General features: G+C 41.0%; 1 protein-coding gene across 2 annotated transcripts in view; it reads right to left on the reverse strand.

Moving 5' to 3' along the window:
* Nucleotides 1-241: 241 nt before the first annotated feature.
* The window catches only part of LOC132572263 (zinc finger protein OZF-like), a 51,317-nt gene continuing 29,599 nt past the window's right edge, over nt 242-21,959 (reverse strand). For both annotated transcript variants that reach the window (XM_060239143.1, XM_060239142.1), the window contains 4 exons: nt 12,396-12,522; nt 7,731-7,841; nt 3,990-5,171; nt 242-1,615 (listed from right to left, as the gene is read on the reverse strand). In XM_060239143.1, the coding sequence (XP_060095126.1) occupies nt 1,428-1,615; nt 3,990-5,171; nt 7,731-7,841; nt 12,396-12,522 (1,608 nt within the window). In that variant the 3' untranslated portion in view covers nt 242-1,427. The remainder of the gene's footprint in view (nt 1,616-3,989; nt 5,172-7,730; nt 7,842-12,395; nt 12,523-21,959) is intronic.

Here is a 21,959-nt window from a genome sequence, read left to right on the forward strand (position 1 = left end):
AGCACCTGAAGCATCATGTCACATATTGAGGTCTATAAAGAAGAGCCATCTCCAGGAGACTCTACCTTCAGGGACTATACAGGCAAGCAATAAGAGGCACCAAGTGACAGGTGCATGCTTTACAATGGAAGATTAGGAACAAAGGTGAAGTGGAGTATGAAAATGCACCCATGTGGACACACTTTGCACTGCTGAGGGAATTTGCAGCTTAACCCTGACAGCCAACCACAGAAAGATTATGTTCTTTGTGGAAACTCAACTTTAATCATTTTCTACATTAATTGAAGAGATTTTATGCCACAAAGTTTAACTTTTTGTACAAAAGAGAACCTTTTTTCTGCAGACTGGACTCCCAGTAACTGTCACACAGTGGCCAGGACAGCTCATTTCTCAGAAGAGTTCTTAAGACAAAAGACAGGCTAGCCTTTCCCAGCTGCAATCAAGATATTCATAGGTCTCTTCTTGGGTGTGGATTCCTAACGCAGGTTCTGTGGAGAGAATTCCCTTCCCCCAGTTTTCTTTGAGACACGGGTTTTCAGATAAATCTTGACTGGATATCTTCCCTTATACTCATGGAAGGGACTACATCCAGTTCTATGTCCCCCATCATGCTCCACAAGCTGGAGCCAATAAAATGTACTTATTAGATTTTTTTTACACTTCTTTTCTCCAGGATGCTAAGGAAACTCACATGATTCTCCCCTCTCCTGTTCTATGATCACAACAACCCAGTGAAGGTTAGGCTGAAGAGTTTGTGGCTAGCCAATGAACTTCATGGCAGAGGGGGAACTTGAACCCAGGTCTCCTAACTGCTTCAAGCACACTTGTTTTCACACGAGTGATATTTGTTACTTTTGTAATTGCCAAGCTGAAGGGCTTTGTATCCGATAGCTGACATGCAGTAATATTTAGTATTTGACTGTTTGCGTTAGCCAACATGCAACACTATTCAGAATTGACAGATGGCATGCGAGAATATTTAGGCCTGTTTGAAAGCTGGCATGCAAAGATATTCGTAGTTAATCACTGACATGCAATAATGCTACTATTTGACGCAGTGGGTAGCTGAAACAGAATGGTTTACAGTATTTGATAACCATCATACACTTCTATTTTGTATCTACAGTAGCTGACACGCAATGATATGCAGTATTTCATTATTTTTTTAAGTCAACATCGAGTGGAAATTTTGAAGCCCACAGCTGACCAGTCCGAAAGTGCTCAAAATGTCTTCTGTTTTGCGGTGAGGTTTTCTATTAAGAATCCCTATGCTGGGGACCCCAACCAGTTTTTAAATCTGCTGAAAGTTCCTTTTGGCCTCAGCGCCGCTTATTCCAATGGCCTGCAATCCAGTCCGCTGCAACAATGCCACCCCTTGGAACATTAATGCAAGTCAAGGCTTTTGATGAAAGGCCACTTGGAAGTGATCAAGACATCGTTAAGGTTTTCCCTTCCTTGTGGATACCTTCATTGCAAACAAGGCTTCCTTGGAGGTTGAGCCATTTCCCTGACTCAAGCCAGTCATATAACTTCTTTGCCTGCCCAGCCTCTCCAGCTTCACGCAGGGCCTGGTTTCTAAGTAACATGTTCTGCATACACTGGGCTAGAGGATAGGCTGGGTAGAGAGCAGGAGAGAGAGAGACAATTATTTACTCAGTTCCTTGTAAACGGGAAGCCAGAAACAAAACTACAGCTTAATTCTACCCACCTAGCTATCTATCACGTTTTTATTCCACCTGGCCTCTAGCATATATGGTTTTTCCATCCTCCCTTCTTACCTTCACAACAACCGTCGCACATGATGTTAGCCTGTCTGTCGCAGGAGGAAATAGCAAGAGTCCAGTAGCATCTGAAAGTAACAAAATCCATGGCAGGGTATGAGCTTTTGCAAGTCACTGCTCACTGCTTCAGAGACAGCTAGAATGAGAGTCCTTCTGTCCTATACATTGGACAATGGACTCGCATTCTAGCTTTACCCTAAAAAGCGAGCAGCGACTACGAAAACTCATATCCTGCCACAAATTTTGTTTTTCTTTAAGGTGCTACTGGACTCTGCTCTTTTCAGCAACCATATGAATTGGGCAAGTTAGAGAGTACAGCTAGCCTAGGATCAGCCAATCAGCTTCAAGGCTGAAAGGGGATATGAATCCGGGCTTCCCTGGTCCTGTTCATAACGTGCTCCCCGTTCTACACTTCCCCACTAGGATTGGAAGACAAGGAAAAAAGACAACCAGAACTGCTCCTATCCACGTACCAGCAGTCTGATCGGCATCAATCAGCAAGTGAAGCTCTTTCATGGAGATAAACATCACCAGGGCTTTCTTTGAAGCAGGAACTCCTTTGGATATTAGGCCACACACCCCTGATGTAGCCAATCCTCCTGGAGCTTACAGTAGGCCCTGTACTAAGAGCCCTGTAAACTCTTGGAGGATTGGCTGAATCAGCGGTATGTGACCTAATAGGCAAAAAAGTCCCTGCTTTTTAAAAAATCCATTAGCATCTGCTTCTGCCTTTACTGGAAAATCCAAGGACAAAAGATATAAGATTCTACATTTCTACTGTAAGCCACCTAGAGTTCCACAAGGCAGAAAAGGAGCTAATGCATGTTTTAAACAAATAATTTCCTTAAGATGCAAAAGCAAAGGATGGTAGAAAAGCTAGCAATCCTAGATAGACCTAACAGCGTTTTCTATGTCTACCTGTCTCCAGGAGCTGGCAGTGAGACAATGGACCACCAGGGAGAAAACAGAGACTCAATCCCCACTTCCTTTGAGCAGGTACACGATGCAAGGGAGAGTCATAAACCAGAGCAAGGTAAATGACAGCTCCTCACCAGGCGCCTCCGTTTGGTGCTAAAGAGAGGGCATAAATCATCATTGGGCTAACTACTTATGTATGTCAGGCAGGCACCAAATGCGTTATGGAGACCACAGGGGCTCAACATACCCTTTTCAGGGCCAGCAGTCAAGACTGCGCCCACTTTCAAGACAGGCAGAAGGCTGGTTATCATCAGGTCAGCAGGCACTGAGCAGGAAACCCAAGAGAGCACGTGGGTCTCCACTCGAGAGACAAGTCATTCAGCCCATAGAAGCTTTATAGGGCCAAATGAAACCTCACTTGACCCTGACCACTGCTGAATTAGTAAACTTGTTCTGGCCAGCTGCAGTGGCAGTGCTCGGGAGCAATTACTTCATCAGGTTAAGCAGAGTGGCAACCAAAGTGAAGCACCTTACAGAGCCCCTGGAATGAGTCCCCTGGTGTCTGTTTTCATCTTTCTCTGCACTCCAGTTCCTCCTGCTGCCCCAAATCACACCAACTGTGGCCCTGCTGTACATTCCTCCTGAAGTTCTGAAGTATTTTACTTATCACAAAACACCCAAAGCTTGCTCAGTTTGTACAATCAAGATCCAAGCAACAGAATGTTCAGCCATACGTATGGAGTATCCTACCCAGAACAAAAACAGATAATTCATCCTGCCCTTATAATACTTAAAGGTAAAGGTAGTCCCCTGTGCAAGCACCAGTCATTTCTGACTCTGGGGTGATGTCACATCATGATGTTTTCACGGTGGACTTTTCATGGCCTTCCCCAGTCATCCACACTTCACCCCCAGCAAGCTGGGTACTCATTTTACCAACCTGGGAAGGATGGAAGGCTGAGTCAACCTGAACCCAGCTTCTCCTGGGATCGAACTCAAGTTGTGAGCAGAGCTTGAACGGCAATACTGCAGCTTACCACTCTGAGCCACAGGGCACCTTTTATAATACCTACATTATTATTCGACTTATAGCCTGCCCTCCCTTATGCAATAAGGCTCAGGGTGGGTCACAACATTTAAATTAATTATACCCCATCCTTTGGTTTTTGCAGAACCCCCATTTTATCTTTCCCTAGAGCATCATACTACAGCAGGTATCCATTGATGCTGCTCCTGTTTTTACCCCTGGGAATACGGTACTATCTATGAAATAAAAAGAAGGCATCTCACTTATATGTTGTCTTTGATGCTGAATTAAGCTTCTATTTGCACTGAACTTTTTCCCACACTCCAAGCAGGCATAAGGTTTCTCTCCTGTGTGGACTCGCTGGTGGGTTACCAAGTGTGTTCGGTTAGCAAAGCATCTCCCACACTCTGTGCATTTATAGGGCTTCTCTCCTGTGTGAACTCTTTGGTGCTTCACAAAGGCTGAGCGATCAGCAAACCCTTTCCCACAATCTGGGCAACGGTGAGGTTTCTCTCCTGTGTGTCGTCTGTGGTGCCTTGCAAGGTGTGAAGGAGAAGCAAAACATTTCTCACAATCCAAACACCGATATGGTTTCTCGCCTGTGTGGATCCTTTGGTGCCTCACAAAGGTTGACCGCTCAGAAAAACATTTCCCACACTCTAAGCACTTGCAAGGTTTCTCTCCTGTGTGGACCCTCTGGTGGCTTACGACATGCGACTGGCGGGCAAAACATTTCCCACACACTGAGCATTTATATGGTTTCTCTCCTGTGTGAACTCTCCGGTGGCTTCCAAGGTGCTCTTGACGGGCAAAAGATTTCCCACACTCCAGGCATTTGTAAGGCCTCTCGCCGGTGTGGACTCTCTGGTGTTTCGCAAAGACTGAACGGTCTGCAAAACATTTCCCACAGTCAGTGCATTTATATGGTTTCTCTCCTGTATGGACTCGCTGGTGTTTCACGAGATGAGACTGCTGAACAAAGCTCTTCCCACATTCACTGCATTTATGGGATCTGTCTGCTGCATGGATTCTCTTATGGCTCACAAGTGCTGAAGGGTCAGCAAAACATTTCCCACAGTCCACACATTTATAAGGCTTCTCTCCTGTGTGGTATCTCTGGTGAATCACCAGCTGAGACTGGCATGCAAAACATTTCCCACATACCGAGCATTTATACGGAGTCTCTCCCGCATAGATTCCCTGGTGTCTGGCAAGATGTGCTTTGCGAGCAAAGTGTTTATCACACACCAGGCATTTATAGGGCTTTTCACCGGTATGGACAATCTGGTGGCTCACAAGGTGAGACTGACAACCAAAACATTTGCCACATTCTGAGCATTTATAAGGCTTTTCTCCTGTGTGGATTCTCAGATGTCTATTAAGGTTCGGTTTCTGAGTAAAGCGTTTCCCACACACGGTGCACAAGTGCTTTTTCCTAAGGTTATCTGTAAGGATAAAGACAAAGCAGAGAAAGAATTTCAGCAAGTACATTGATGAGCAGCTGTAGAAAATGAAACTATAGCAATCCAAAGAAATGAGAAGAATTCTTTCTAGCATGTTCATTTGCCACATATCAGAAGCTTTTTACCTGAAGGAGCAATCTCCATCTCACCACACCCCTGGGTTCTGAAGTGGTACAATCCAGAGTGGTTTGTACCACAAGATTTTTCTATGTAGGCAACTTTAAAGTACCTGAAAGAAGGGCTGCTGCATGTCTACTCTGTGCAACAGTGCAAAAGCAGGACTGCAGATGCAGTTACTCTATATTGTAAGAGAACTAGCTGAATCCACGCATTGATGGACACTTCACAGTGTAGTTAGATTACACTTTTGAATGTTTCCTGTAGGAAGCAACCACACAAGACACATGTCCAGGAACAATTGCTTAGCTTGCAAGCCAGCTCTCTTTATTTTATAGTGTTTAGTTCTTATGTTTCATCACAGAAGTCACAAGACCTTCCCACAAGACATGTAAAGCATTTACCGGAATTCACCCTAGTATATTTCTCCAGAAATAACTTGTCTCTACGTGACGGACGTAAGAACATCTCTGTTTCCCCACATTTCGAAAGTCCCAGCTGGGCTTTGTCTGGGTAGCTAAACTCGTGATCTTCCCACTCGTCTAGTAGTTACTGGGTCAAAAAGTCATGTAACTGTTCTATGTAACTGGGGCAAGATATCAAGTCCCTGCTGCATGGTGGGTAACTGCTATGTGTCACTGGGTCAAGGGACCATGTTCCTGTTGTATGATACTACAGTTTCCCATGAGGGAAAAGAATGAAGTTCTTGACTATAAACTAAAAATTGCACAGGCAATGGGGAGGAAAAGAAGAGGAGGATAATGGGAAAGACCTAAAACAGGGAAGTGCTAAGAAATTGACTTTTTGGATTATGGGAACACTGTACAATTCCAAAGAATAGAAGAGACCATGCTAACCCCCTTTTAGTGCCAGACCAGAAAGTCTGATAATTTTGGACACAAGAAGTCCTTGCCCAGGTTCTCTAGGCCAGAAGGCATAAAGCTTATTTTAAGAAATATGGGTAGCTGATTTCTTCACATCAGATTATTTACTCATCCAAAAGTTATAAGAATACCATTCTCATATTTATTTATCTAACTGAAACCAGAAACATCAGAATAATCAGAGTTTCAATGTGCATCTTGGACGTAATGATTGAAAAATTTATGGAAATAATTTTACTGTATATCTTGTTTTAAAATTTTATGTTTGTTTTTAACTGTTGTGAGCCGCCCTGAGCCCATTAGGGGAGGGCGGGATATAAATTTGATAAAATTAAAAATAAAATAAAATATTTATAACCAGCTTTTCTTCAAATTGCAGACCCAGCCCTGACCTGGATAGCCCAGGCAAGCCCAATCTCATCAGATCTTGGAAGCAAAGCAGGCAAAAAAGAGCAAGCCACCAGGTCTCTGAACATCCAGGCCCCACTAGGGATTGCCAGACATCAACCGTGACTTCCAGGAGAAATGCACCTGCACACATACACAAATGCAGATCCAAAACTGCTTACAGAATTATTCTTCCCTCCTCCATTTCAATTACCATAAGGTGGCTTAGGACTTCTGATGTACTTCACTCTGAGCCCCCAATGGGGGAATCAGCAGAATATAAAACTTTAAAAAAAAAGAAAAAGCAAAAAGTCCAAGGTGGGCTTCTACGGTGGAGTGGGTATTCGATCCTGTGTCTCCAAGATCTTCATCAGACACTCTTAACTATTTCACCATGCTGGCTCTTACACCAGTTGCCCTTACCCCGCTTTGAGTGTATATAAGTGCTCTTAAGTCACTTCTGACTTACGAAGATCCTATGAATCGATGTCCTCCAAAACATCCTATTGTTAACAGCCTTGCTCAGGTCTTGCAAACTGAGGGCCATGCTTCCTTTAGAGAGCCAATCCATCTCATGTTGAGTTTTCCTTTTTTCCCTGCTGCCTTCAACTTTTCTTAGCACTATTGTCTTTTCCAGTGACTCTGGATTCTGGAGTAAGAAATCTGCCTGCTCTGTTCCATTTTCATTCTGCACTTCCTCCCCCAGCCTGATCTACCAGAGATGTGGCTAATCTCTTAACTGCCCATTTTATTCCAAGATGAGCCTTGGAAATAACAAATAATTTGGTAACGCTGCCAGATGTTAGGATGCCAAGTCACAGCAACAGACAGAAATTATCTGTTATTAGAAGTCCATCTCACTGTTCCTGTTCTTCTGATAAAAGTGCAAAAAAAATATTTCTGAGTGTTAAATTCCAGACAGACATTGCTAGGATTCCCCCTCCTCACGGCTTTTTTGTAGCAGGAACTCCTTTACATATTAGGCCAAACACCCCTGATGTAGCCAATCCTCCAAGACCTTACAATAGGCCCTGTAAGAAGAGCCCTGTAAGCTCATGGAGGATTGGCTACATCAGGGAGGTGTAGCCTAATAGGCAAAGGAGTTCTTGCTACAGAAAAAGCCCTGTCCCTCTTCATTTGCTTGAAGCCTCACCCGAGGTGGTATCAGAGATCTTTCGTCCATTCAAGGCCTGGGAATCTGGCACCCACAGCTCCTGTCCTTGTTCCAGACGGGAGATGAGATCAGGTTTGACAACATGAACTCCTGCTCAGAAAAAGGAAGACGGGATTCATTAGGACAAGTTTGGTTTCTGTGCTTTTGTTTAAAGAGTTCCTTATTTAAATGTCTACTACTCAGCATTCCAAAGGTTTGCCAAGTAATGAAAAGCTGAAACAAATAAGTGTCCAATAAATACAAGCTTAAAACAAATCATATATAACAAAAATTAAAACCCTGACACAATACCTTAACAAAAGCCAGGCAAAAATCAATTTGTACATTTTGCAGTTTAGATTCTCCCATACTCCATTTTACCCTCACAACTACAACCCTGTGAAATAGGTTAGGACAGTGTTTCCCCATTTGCAGGGATGTGACCCAATACCGGGCCACGGAAGCCTCACTACCGGGTCACAAGAAAAGCCAAAGCTAGCCCCCCCCCCAGCAAAGCTAGCCCCGCCCCCAGCAAAGCTAGCCCCACACCATCTCTGTGTTGTGCAGAGAGGAGCTGGACTGCCTCTCCTTCCTTCTCCCCTGCTCCCAGTGTTTGAGATAAAAGCTAGCATCCACTGGCACTTTAGACCCATGAAGTGTTCTTCAAGTTATGAGCTTTCATGTGCCTTGCAGTTTGTTCTTTTGGGGAGATATCCCCGGGAGGCCTGGGCGGCAAAGAAGGGTGTGTGTGTTTTTTTCAGCCGGGGGGGCCGGGAGCGGGCATTCCAATGGCTATTTTTTTTTACCAAACCCCTGGGCAGAATTTTTGCTGGCTGGGGTCATCTGATGGTGAGAAATGCTTTTTTTCCCCTTTGCCCTCCCCCCCCCCGCCTCTTTCTTTCCCTGCAAGTGATGCTATGTCTGTATTCTTGGTGCTGGGAGGGGGGGAAGCAACAGTGGGAGGGCTTCTAGTGCCCTGGCCCCACTGGCGGACATTCTGGTGCTTTTTGGGCATTGTATGAGAGAATTTTGGACTGGATAGTCCACTGGCCTGATCCAACATGGCTCCTCTTATGTTTATGTTTTTTCTTTCCATGTCTTTCTTTTCCTTTCCTTTCCTTCCATTTCATTCTTTCCTTCCATTTTTACTGGATGAAACTTTTCTGTTCATCATACTGTTGTTGCAGACATAGGAGCTCTGCCAATGAAAAGTTGGCACCCTCAGTTGTAGCCAGGTGGCTTCTATGAGATTTCTGTGTGAGTGAATGAGAGTAAGAGGTGTGGGGCAGAAAGAGATTATTGGAGATTACTGTGGTATATCTCAACAGCACTGGAAGAGATGGTACTATGAACTTGGCACCATTTTACTGGTCCTGCTTTTAACAGCTGTCTGACACCAAAATTAAACTCCTGTAGATATTAAAAAGGATGAAAGTAGTTCACTGGCTAAGTATTTGCACAACAGGTTGCTTTTAAAGGCATAGGAAACACAGCCAGTAAAAAGATGCAAGCCCCTCATAAATATCCTTTTTGGGATAACTGCAGAAAAGCTTGTATGAATTTCATATAACTTGAAATCAATTCATTAATTGCAGTACACTTCTCTGCTACCTTTCACAGCAATTTCCCCATGTTTCAACCAAAGAAAAGTATGAAAAATAGCTGTCGATAGACTTTCTTGAAACCAAGCAAGCTTGGCTGTAGCTTGAGGCAGGGTTCCAGTAGTAGCAGCTGAAGGAAGGGCCTACTAAATGTTTCAGCATATTTTGAGGTAGAGTAGCTGCCAGGGCCCAGTGTGGGTGGTACACAGTACTGGCATTCCTGATGGCAATGGCAACAGCACTCCCAATTGAATACACTGGCCAGTGCTGTTGAGGAAGGGATGTGTAGGTGGGGCAGGCAATTGAACATGGGCATTAGGAGTGCTTGCAAGCTGGAGAAGAATACCCAGAATAATAGGTGCATGCAGGTGTGAGGGTGAAAAGAGGACCAACCACTTTCCACCCCCATTTTGGCTCAGCATGAGTTTCAGAAAGATTTTTCTGAAAATGAATTTACTTTCCAAGAAGCAGGTTTGGGGGAATGCCCTAGAAGTGACATCACAGGAAAAGGTGGAGTTTTGGTTTAGTGGGCCCTGGAAGTGACATCATGTGGTCCTTGACACCACAGGAAATGACATAATTCCTGTCTCCTGGCTCCACCCCCAAAGTCTCCTGGCTCCACCCCCAAATTTTAGTAGGCCACAAAGGAGAAGTGTAAAAAGTAACCGGGCCATGGGAAAGAAAAGTTTGGGAAACCGTGGGTTAGGATGACAGGAGTTTCCACGGCAGAGGGAGAATGTAAACCCGAGTCTCCCAGATCCTGATCTGATACCATAAGTGCTACTTCATGCTGTCTCACTTCCCCGAATGTGACTCATATTCAAACAACAATTCATAGCACTGGGCACAAAAGAGTTGGTTTGGAGTGGGGATTAAAATAAAAAAGAAGAGGTGGCTCCCATACAGGTGTTCTGGGAGACTTCTATTTTACTGCATTTATACCCTGTATTTATTCCATCATGGAATCTGAGATGTACATATGTGGCACGACAGGAGATCTTCCATTTAGGCAGTGATAGATACACTCCATTGCAGTAAGATCTCCACATTTTTCAAATATTTGGGGATGCCAGCCATTTAGGACAGGAACGGAAAATATAAGCGGTCTTTAAGAGAAAAGGATTCTGGGCAGCCAAGGTGGCAGGGTTACAGGAACAAGCTGGTAGATGGTCTTAGAATGCCTTGGAAAGATTTTCAGCCTCAACCTGCGATCACTTCTATTGACACCAAAAATGGAAAGACTGCCCTGTGGCACCTTAAAAGTTAAGCAGGTTCCTCAGAGCACACATTTTTGCAAGTTTCCTATACAGACAGAAAAGGTACAAAAAAGCACCTCAGAGCCACCTGAGTGTTTCCACTGATGAAAGGCTCCACAATGAACAACTTTCTCTTTCCTGCTCTTTTTGCTGCAGCCCAGAAAAACAGAAGGTCTTTATGGCCAATGGATCAGCCTCAGTCGGAAAGCATCCAATATAGCAAACTAAGCAGGTCTGCAATTGGTCAATGTTCATATGGGAGTCCACATGTGGACTCTAGGGCCCTGAGCTCCCCAGACAAAAGGAGTGATATGAAGATCATGAATAAAATCCTGACAAACTCACTTGAAGTCCCATACAAAAAGATTTTTGCAGTTAGTTTTACCACCACACTGCCCAACCAAGTCCAGATTTCTAAAGATAATCAGGTTTTATCACCACTAATTCATTTCCACCTGCCCTCCCCCACAGATTGTGAAAAGACATGGGATGGGAGTGCAGAGACCCTAGTGCTGGTAGTGTAGCCAGCGATTTCTCCTGAGCCCATGGTTCCATTAAAAGGAAAAGCTAAAAGCTCTCATTCGCTTTCAGTATAAACCCCTGCAAATCCTGCTTCCTCAAATAACAAATCCACCCAGTCCACAAACCCATTTCTAGAAGGCTTCAAATGGCTTTTGAAAAGCCCAAAGGCAAGGCACGAAAGAAATAGCTCTCCCTTGTTTTTGCTGCTCACCTTTCCCACCCTCTGGCAACTGGCATTCAGAGTTTTTTCTGAACTATTTAACTGCCATGGCTGTTGACAGACCTACCCATCATCATCAATTTGTCTAATTCCCCTCTAAACTTATCTAAGTTAGTGGCTATCGCTGGGTTCTGTGACAGCAAATTCTGTAAGTTATTTTCTGTGGAGAAAATAATGTCTTCTGTGTATAAGAACAGTTGAGATCAGGACCTCAAACTTCTCCAAAAGAACCCTGAGGTTTCAACTCCACAACTGAATGTGAAGGGATGGTTTTTGGACATATCTGAAGTGGAAGTATCCATATTACCAGACCTGGCTCAGTTTGGCTGTGGAGGTGTCTCAAAGTGAGGAATCTAAACCAACCCACTAACCCTTCAGGCTGTTCATTCCTACTTGAAGGCACTGAAAGAACTACTCAAGGCCGTTCAATAGTACTGGGGAAAAGGGGCAGTGAGCTGCTGGATCATTAAATTTCTTGCAACTGCATAAAAAGCGTAGGGCTCTCACAATCACCAGCCCTTGTTTGGGCTCAAAAGTGTTCACTCAGGGTTTGGACATTGTTGGGAGTGATTCCTGTTGTCCAAGAATCAATGACTGTAGAAATAAATTATGTAATCTCTCACAAATGCTAGTCATGCTGAACAGATCAGCAGGGCTGTAAATACCAAAGTCCCACTCTACTCCCAAAATTCACAGGGTTCAAATCCCTGCTTAGCTATGAAGCCCACTAGACAAACATGGATGTCACATTCTGTCAGCTCAGCCTACCTTGCTGGGTTGTTGGAATATGGAAGAGGACCACACAAGACATCCTGAGCTTTTCAAGAGGAAGGGAGAGGGGATAAATTGAAGACAGACTGGACTGCTTTGTGACAAGTCCAAATGCTCAGCCCAACTCAATGAAGATATTTTTGTGAGGATCAAACCAGAAAAGGATCTCTTGTAACTCATGTTAGAAATGTTAGAAAAAGAAGATGCAACGGTCTCCACTGAACCTAGAAAGGGCCAGAGAGAGGAAGATGGATGTTTTCAAGCCTTCCAGCTTTTATAAAAATGAATTCCTTACCCAGTGTAGCCAGATTCGCATAATTTTCCAGCATAACTTCCCTATACAAAGTTCTCTGGTCAGGGTCCAACAGCGCCCACTGCTCCTTGGTAAAATACACAGCCACATCTTCAAAGGTCACCAACCCCTGCAAGAACAAAGAGCCTCACTCAATTTCCAGTGACCGAAATCTCTGAATGACTTTCACACATTCAGGATCATCCACACGTGGGGCTACCAACTCCAGCTAGGGAAGTTCTTGGAGGTCTGGGGGTGGTGCCTGGAGAAGGATATGATTTCATTCTGACCTGCACTCTATGGTATACCATAAAGTCCATGATCCTGGGAAGGGCAGAATTCCAGGAGGAGAGGGAGCTCAGTAAGGGATCCATAGACATAGAGTCTGCCCTTGGAAGCTGCCATTTCTTCCAGACAAACCAACCTCTTTACAGACTAGAGATCAGTTCTAATTCCAAGCACTCACTAGGCCAGTGCTGAGGCTGGTAACCATAACTATACTTCCTCACAGAGGTTTCTCGGATTCCCCCAGAAAGATTTTACTGCAGTGGTCCAGGCAGAAATTTCAGCAAAGTGGATCAGATGCAGCACCAGAAATATAAAAGGGGTACAATGCTGTGAGAAGATTTCTTGCCCAAGCCTCATTAAAATCAATGGTTAAGTTCTGCAAGACAGCTTCTTGCTGGGCTGCAACTGAGGCAATCTAATGGTTTGACGCTCCCTGGGACTTTCACTCGTTTGTGGAGTGAGATATTCTGCAAGAACTCTTCAGTTTACATTTTATTTTCAAAAACTGGCTCTTTGGGGGGAAAGGAGGCTGGCAGTTACAATGGAATGAAAGACAAAATATTTTGCAGCTGTAACGAAAAATCATTTCAGTGTACTAAATAAGAAAGTTAAAGATAATCCAGAATTTAATTCAAAAACACTTTTTTTTTGTAAGTAGGGGGAGAAACACAATTAAAATTAAATATGGTAACAGAACTAAATTGTATTTCAAAACTTTCCAATTACCATTCTAAATAAGATGCTAAGAAACTGGGAAAATGTATTGTTAAAATTTATCACAAATAATAAAGTCATCTGTCAAGCAGAAAGTAATACACTACATGTAGGAAGAGAGAAACAAGAGTCAAATTTGCATTACATTATTGTGCTCCTAAACTTAATTAATAGGCTGGTTTGGACTGCCTGAACAACCATACAGTAGAATTCCTCATTTACACAAAGACACAAAAAGACAGAAATATCATTTTTTTTTTCACACTTAAATTTTTATTATTTTTTCTAAACAAAATATTCATAGACATTAAACATAATAAACAATAACACAGATAAATACTAAAACAACATAAAGAGTACTCTTACAGTCTTCTGTTAATACATATCTAAGCATTTACCATCCATGTTTCAAGTATATTATTTCACAATGTATCCTATCTTTTTTTCCAAATTAAGAAGAAATTTAGTAGTATGAGAAGGCTATGTATTTTTTTGGAATGCATTTTTCAAATTCATCATCCAAGCTAATATAATTTAAAAACGGGAACCATTTTTCAATAAAATTGTTGTCTTTCTGTGGTAAATCATTCACCCTTATCTGTATAGCTAGTTTATCTAATGCTGCTATTTCCCATACTTTGGACATCCATTGTTGTTTATTAGGAGACACATCACTCTTCCAATGTTGCGCTATCAAAAGCTTGGCCGCCATGAGTAATAAAGCTGCCAACTCCTTCTTTACTGAAGAAAGTTTTAAATTTGGCCAGTAGTTCAGAAGGATTGACTCTGGGGTAAAAGGAATATTACCCTCAACAATATTGTCTACTGTTTTTTTAATCTCCTTCCAAAAATTATTAATTTCCGGGCACAGCCACCAGCAATGTAAAAAGGACCCTTCCTGCCTACAGTGTTTCCAGCATTCAGGGTTGGGTTTTATATGTGACAGAAATAGCTTCTTAGGCGTCAGATACCACCTTGAGAAGAGTTTATAATTCTGAAGTTTTAATTTTAAAGAGTAAGTATTATAGAGAGGGGATTCCCATATAGTCTGCCATTGTTCTAAAGTAAATGGTATACCACAATCCTTTTCCCAAGCCTTTTGTTGACTAGTAATTTCGGACCAACTTTTAAAATTAAGAAGATTATAAATAGTTGAAGTTAAAGTTCTAGCCTGTTTGGGACTTCTTTTTAACAGGTTTTCATATGGTGTTAACGGTCTATCTATTATATCTATGATCCTAGGATTGTGTAGGACATAATGAAGTTGCTGGTATTGAAACCATGGTATATTTATGTTATATTGGGTTTCTAGTTGCGTTTTAGTCAACATTCGTTTGTTTTTAATAATGTCTTGAAACCGATGTATACCAGCCTCCCTCCAGATTTTAAAATCATATGTACCCCGACCTGGTTTAAACCAGGATTGTCCTAGGAAGCTTGCCATCGGTGAAATAGATGGTATTAGAGTTTTTTTGTATTTGTCCCATATCTTTAATGTTAGGGTTAAGTAAGGATTGTCCTTGGAAATGAAGTGCCTATCATTTGGAGTATTCCAGATGGCTTCCCACAGTTGGTCCCCTAATAAATAGGATGCTTCAATATTCACCCAAGCTTTATCACAGTCCTTCATTGCATACCATAATATATTTTTTAAGTTAGCGGCCAAATAGTAAGCCTCTAAATTAGGCAAGCCTAACCCACCCTGTTTTGTTGGTCTAGTCATTAACTTAAATTGAAATCTAGGTTTTTTATGTGACCATAAAAATTTAGAAATAAGGTTTTGTTTATCCTTGAATTCTTTAGAAGGGATATAACATGGTAAGTTATAGAATAGGAATAAATATCTAGGAAGTACAAAGGTTTTAATCATATCTATTTTTTCCAGCAAGGTTAGATTAATTTTACCCCATTGTTCCATGTTTGATTTTATAGAGCTATCAAGAGGCTTATAATTAACAGAATAAAGGTCTTGTAAATTCAATGGTATCTGAATTCCCAAGTGTCTAAAAGACTTTTGTACCCATTTAAAAGGAAAAGCGTTTGTTAATTTCCGTCTGGAGGTTGGCAACAGAACTATAGGGTACAATTCAGATTTTGTATAATTTATAGTAAATCCGGATACCACACTGAACTTTTTGATTTGATGGAGTAATGAGCTAATTGACTGAAAGGGTTTAGTTAAATAGAAAATTGCATCGTCCGCAAAAAGACTTAATTTATGTTCCTCTTCTCCTACTTGAATACCACTGATTAATTTATCGTTTCTTATAGCAAACGCTAATGGTTCTATTGAGAGGGCAAATAAGATGGGGGATAAGGGGCAACCCTGTCTTGTGCCTCTATGTAGATTAAAATCCTCCGATCTATAGTTATTAATATAGATTTGTGCTTTTGGTTTAGCATACAGGGATTCAATAGAGGTCATGAATTTTGGTCCAAAGCCCATATGTTGTAATAGAGTAAGTAGATATGGGACCTCCACTTTGTCAAAGGCCTTTTCCGCATCGATGGCCAACAGAACTGATTCCACTTTTTTTTGCTTTCCTACAACGATTAAATCTAAAGTTTTACGGAAATTGTCTGTAAGAGTTCTAGTGGGAATAAAACCTGATTGGTCACTATGGATGTAGTATGCAATTATTTTATTTAATCTGTTAGCCATTACAGCTGAGAATATTTTAAAGTCATTATTTAAGACAGAAATGGGTCTATAGGAAGCAGGGTATTGTTTATCCTTCCCTGGTTTGGGTATCACTGTGATTCTAGCTTCTGTCCATGTAGTAGGTATAGTTCCATTAACCATTACTGAATTACAAGTTTGTACTAAGGGAGCTAATAACACAGATTTGAATTTCTTATAGAATTCAATGGGTATACCATCTCTACCTGGTGCCTTATTGTTTTTGATGTGCTTTAAAGTTTCATCCAGCTCAAATTGTGTTATTTCTTGCTCTAGAAATGAAAGATGTTCAGGTGTTATTTTGACATTGTAGTTTATAGCATTAAGGTATTCTTTAATGTTGGCTCGATCCGGTTCCTCTGATTTATACAGCTGTTGGTAATAATTATAAAAAATCTGAATTATCTCTTTAGATTTATTAACAAGTTGTCCTTGAGGATTACGCATATTATAAATAAGATGAGATACCTTTTTTTGGATGGTCCTCTGCCTAAGTAACCTAATGAACCTTGGTGTTTTAGTAAAATATTTCTGATTGAGTATCATTAAATTTTTTTGTATTTGAGAAGTCTCTAATAGTTCTAGTTTTCTACGCTCCTGCTCTAGCTTTCTTAACAATTTTTTACCTCCTTTTTTAGCATATTGTAGTTCCAACTGCCTGATATTACTGGTTATTTCAGATAGTAGTGCTTGTCTCTCTTTTTTATAGGTGGATGCGATTGCTATTAACTGCCCTCTTATAACAGCTTTGAATGCGTCCCATAATGTCTCCTGCGATACATCGTTGGTTGAATTAAATTTAAAGTATTCCTGTATTGAAGCTGTTATTTTTTCACATATCCCTTCATCTTGCAATAACAATTTATTCAATTTCCAATGATATCCTTGCGTGTCATCATTTTGAGTGGAAAGTGTACATGTTACCCACGAATGGTCTGAGATTATGCGGGGGCCAATGTCTGCCTCTTGTATCTGATTGGCTAGCCTTTTAGTTATAAGAAGATAGTCAATTCTGGTATGAATTTTATGTAAACTAGAATAGTAAGTGTATTGTTTAACTTCCGGGTTCAATAAACGCCATATGTCTACCAAATTAAATGACTCAATCATATTTGATAATTCAGTGCTTTTTGTTGCTTTTTTTCCTGTTTTGTGTGTTTTGTCCATTGTAGGGTCCATTATATAATTTAGATCTGCCCCAATAATGGTTTCACCAATTTGAAATTCTGCTAGGAGATTAAGAGTGGCCTTTATGAATTTTTTCTGGTTTACGTTTGGGGCATATAGGGATGCTACTGTAAGTGGCTGACCCTCTATTTCCCCTCTGACAAAAATATAATGACCCTTAGGATCCGACTTTATTTTTTGGCAATGAAAAGGTACTGATTTTGAGAACAGAATTGCTACACCTCTGGATTTTGAAGTCCCTGCAGCCAAATAACTTTGAGTAAACCAATTGGAGGATAACAGTTTTTCATTAGCATTTTTTAGATGTGTCTCCTGAAGACATACAATGTTTGCCTTTTCCTTTTGCATAGAGTTAAGAAGCCTTTTGCGTTTTACAATGTTATTAAGACCTCTACAGTTCCAACCAAGAAGTTTGTACATATGTGCCATCTTTAATGTGGCTTAAGAGTACTCAACTGTATTATAACCTAACACAACTTAACACGAAAACTTCAAACGTGGTTCCCCTAAATAGGGATACTTCTCAGAATTCCTTCCCTATATAAAGGGGAGAGAAAGGAAGCTAGTAAAAAACTTCCTTGTCTGAAAAGAATATCTCACCTAACCTAACCTACCCTACCCGACAGGGGGGCTTATTTCAAGCAATTTAATTTTGTTATGTATATAAAAAACAAATAAACCAGTTGCTTTGTTAAGTCCTCTACCTTCCCTTGCTCTTACAGAAGTATTATTACTGCCTATGTCAACCTTCTAAGAATTTTAAGAATTTTGTAAAACTTTCATAAATTTTCCAATAACCTCTTAAATATACCAATACTATATAAGACCCTATAAAACATTAATAAAACCTACACATTTACATTACATTTAATGTCCTTTAAACCTTATATGCATATTTAAACTTTCGTTCCCACCTACATCTATAATTATATTTAGCAACTGTAATACTTGAATAACAATAATCTATCATACCTGTATTTTCCTTTCTATACATTCTGCCTTTACTTATATTTCCATGTATGTTTTTATTCTTAATGATATAAACACCAACCTTCCCATTGAAATTAAATTAACTAATCAATTACGTATCTTTCCATAGAAAGGGACTGATGGAAAGCAATAAGAGATAAAATAAATAAATAAATAGGTATCAAAAATATCAACGATCAAGTCCATAGGCCAAATAAAGTAAAAATGAAAATATGAAACAGAAAGAGTTAGGGGAGAGAATAAACATAATTCATCATTAATTTGTGATAATTCATTCCAATTTAGCACAAAGTATTTAATTACCTACTTAATTCATTTCTCATTTGAATATATCTAAAACACTTTAGTCAGATAATTATAATGTCCAATAACTCCATATAATATCTGTACCAGTTATCCTTATGAGTTTTATGCGTCTTTATATGGATCTATTTCTATAAATATTCACACCACCCAGCCCTCTCATTGCACTAGGCAGCTTCATATGTTCATATGTTCACTCTTATTTATTATTATCCATTCACATATGCCTTTAGAGAGGGTTGGCTGAGAGAGAAGGAAGAAAAAAGAAAGGGGAGGGGGAAGGGGTTAAAAAAGGAGGGAGGGAAAGGGAGAAACCTATGTAAAAGAAATGAGGCGTGAAAAGGAAATAAAAAAGGGGGGGGAGAAATGGGGAGGGGGATAAAACCTTTTATCATTAATTTATATCAATTCATTTATTTTTTAGTTTAATTTTGTAGTTATCCAATTAATTCATTACTGGTTTATACACCCACACACCATATATGTATATACACCCACACACGATATATGTATATACACACACACACCCATATATATATATATACACACACACACATTCATACTCCTACACATACATATATACATCCACACACATCAGGCACTTAAACTAGTCAGATATTTATACTATAAGATATCTTCATTTTTAACATCATCATATCTTTAACAGTTGCTTCTATGAGTTGTAGTATGTCACCCTATAAGTAAAATAATAACAATAATAAAATAAAAACAAAAACATGAGAAGGAAAGCTTCTTCTTATGTATCTTCCCATCCTATACACTCTGTTCATTTCATTAGTGTTCCAGCTGCAGAAGTATCATCATCAGTAGAAGTTTTTTTTTTTTCCAAAGTCTAATATTATTGAAAGTCATATCTAAAGTCTGTAGGTGGTAACATAAAATACTTTAAACAAAATATATAGCCATGTTGCAGACATCACATTAAGTACAGTCTCATTGTTATTAAAAGAAAGTTGTCAGTGTTTCACTTCTCACTTATCTTCTGGGACGTTTTTGGATATCTTCCCTTCTTCTTCTGGCGTGAGTACAATCCCCAGGTCTTTCAATAGCTTTCTTCCTGAAGCGACATCCGAAGCCTCCATGAGAGAGTCATTGCGAAAGACGTATATATCTGAAGACGCACTCCATCTGAATCTCACATTGGATGTAAAAAGCTTATTAGCAAAGAAGTTAAGAGTTTTACGTTTCTGAATTGCTTCTGGGGGGAGATCCAGTAAGACCTGTATCTTCCTTCCCTCATGTAAAAGACCTCCGGTTCTCCTGGCCTCTTTTAAGATCTTATCTCTTGCTCTTGGGTATAAGAATTGCACCAAAATATCCCGAGGCCTATTCCTTTTCGCTCTAGCTAAGGCCCCCAGTCTATAGGCTCTGACAATGGCTGGAGCTACCCTGTCTTCCGCACCAATCGCCTTTCCAAGCCACACAGACACATAGCTTGCTAAATCTCCTTTATGATCCACGTCCTCCTCCACCCCTCTTAGTTTAAGGTTACACGATCTCCATCTGTTCTCCACAATTAAAAGTCTGTCTGCAAGATTTTTTTCTGACCTTTGAAGTGCTTGTACTTGGGATGCTGCTGCTTGGCTGATTTCCGTTGCATGCTCTGCCATTTGCTTTGTTTCATGCATTTCAGATTTCAACTGATCTATATCCAGTTTAACTGGTTGCAGGACGTCATCGACTGCTTCTTTTATGTACAAACGCAGGTCCTCCTTAAGCTCCTTAAGATCTTGTTTTGTAAGGGTATTGGAGGCTTGCATTGTTTGCTCTTTATCTCCGTCGTTTCCTTCGTTAATGGTTGGAGCCATTTTTAACTGCTCTTGTGTAGAGGGGGGTTGAGATTTTCCCTGCTCCTCAGGCCAAAAGAATTCTTCAACTGTTGTTGGTCGTAAGTTTCTGGCATTCTTTTTAACTGCTGATTTCCTGTGTTTGTTTTTATTCATCTCTCTCGGTCCGATCTATGGCAGTTTGATTTAATGCTGGGAAAGTGGGAGCCTGCTCAAAAGTATGCGTCCGCCATTGTCAAGCGACGCCCCGCCCCCCCCCCCAGAAATATCATTTTTGAACAACAACTTTATTGTGGAAACCCTGCAACAAGCCCAGAATAACTACTGCATTAAAAGTATCTCAATTAGACACAGCAACACAGAATGGAATGTTTAATCTTAACTGGCTACTTAAAATATCAGTGAGGGAGGGGAAGCATTAAAATGGAAGATCTGGTCAAGCCTCCAAGATCACCAAGCCAGCACAGCAAAAGAGAATCTCTTTTCCAGTACTTTCAGATCAGAAATGCCCCAAATATAAGGAAAAGGATGGACCCTTTTTTGAAAACTTGCAGAACATAAGACATTAGTAAGATCACAGAGGGGAAAAAATGGTCCAAACTTTATTATCTGCTGTGTGTAATGAACAGGAACAAGTGAGAAGCCATGTTGGATCAGGCCAATGGTCCCTCCAGTCCAACACTGTCACACAGTGGCCAAAACCCAGGTGCCATCAGGAGGTCCACCAGTAGGGTACAACACCTCCACACAGAGCTGCTGTATGTTCACCATGTCAGTCAACAGGACACAATGTGTTGAGATGAGGCAACAGTTGCACATGTTCAAAGTGACTTCCAATATGGACCACTGCTGCTCACACCAGTGCTCCAGCATGTGGAACATCTCAACCCAGAATACGCCCATGTCCTTTACTGGGCATTCTAAGGAGAAGTTATGATGACACAGACTATTTTTCAGTTCCTCTGTGGCTCTGGACTTGACAAGGGTCATCACAAACAGCCCATGCAGCACTCAAGAGTCCTTCCACCTCACTGCTGTCAACAAGACCTCAATGAGCCCACTGGCTGAGGACAGGACAATGTTGTCCACTGCTGTGAAGGCCTTTCACGATGCTCCAAGTGCTTTCCATGTTATCATAGCCTGGCCTTAGATTCAGAATTGATACTAATCCCAAATCGCCTTTGTTAAGTTTGCTGGCAACCTTCTCAGCCGTCTGAGCCTTTCCAAAGCTATACCTGTCCAGCACAGGCTTATGTCTTGACCAGGGCTTTTTTTGTAGCAGGAACTCCTTTGCATATTAGGCCACACACCCCTGATGTAGCCAATCCTCCTGGAGTTTACAGAGCTCTTAGCACAGGGTCTAATTTAAGCTCCAGGAGGACAGGCTACATCAGGGGTGCGTGGCCTAATATGCAAAGGAGTTCTTCTACAAAAAAAAGGCCCTGGTCTTGACAGAGTCCTCTTTGAGCTGCCATGTGTTGCCCAAAGGATAATCAGACATGTAACCACAGAGTTGGAAGGGACCATACAGGCCATTTAGTACAACCCCTCTTCAGCCTGCGTAGATCAAATTTCTGTGGTCAGATGCACTGCTCC

The sequence above is a fragment of the Heteronotia binoei genome, chromosome 5, assembly GCF_032191835.1.
Source record: "Heteronotia binoei isolate CCM8104 ecotype False Entrance Well chromosome 5, APGP_CSIRO_Hbin_v1, whole genome shotgun sequence".
Taxonomy (NCBI): domain Eukaryota; kingdom Metazoa; phylum Chordata; class Lepidosauria; order Squamata; family Gekkonidae; genus Heteronotia; species Heteronotia binoei.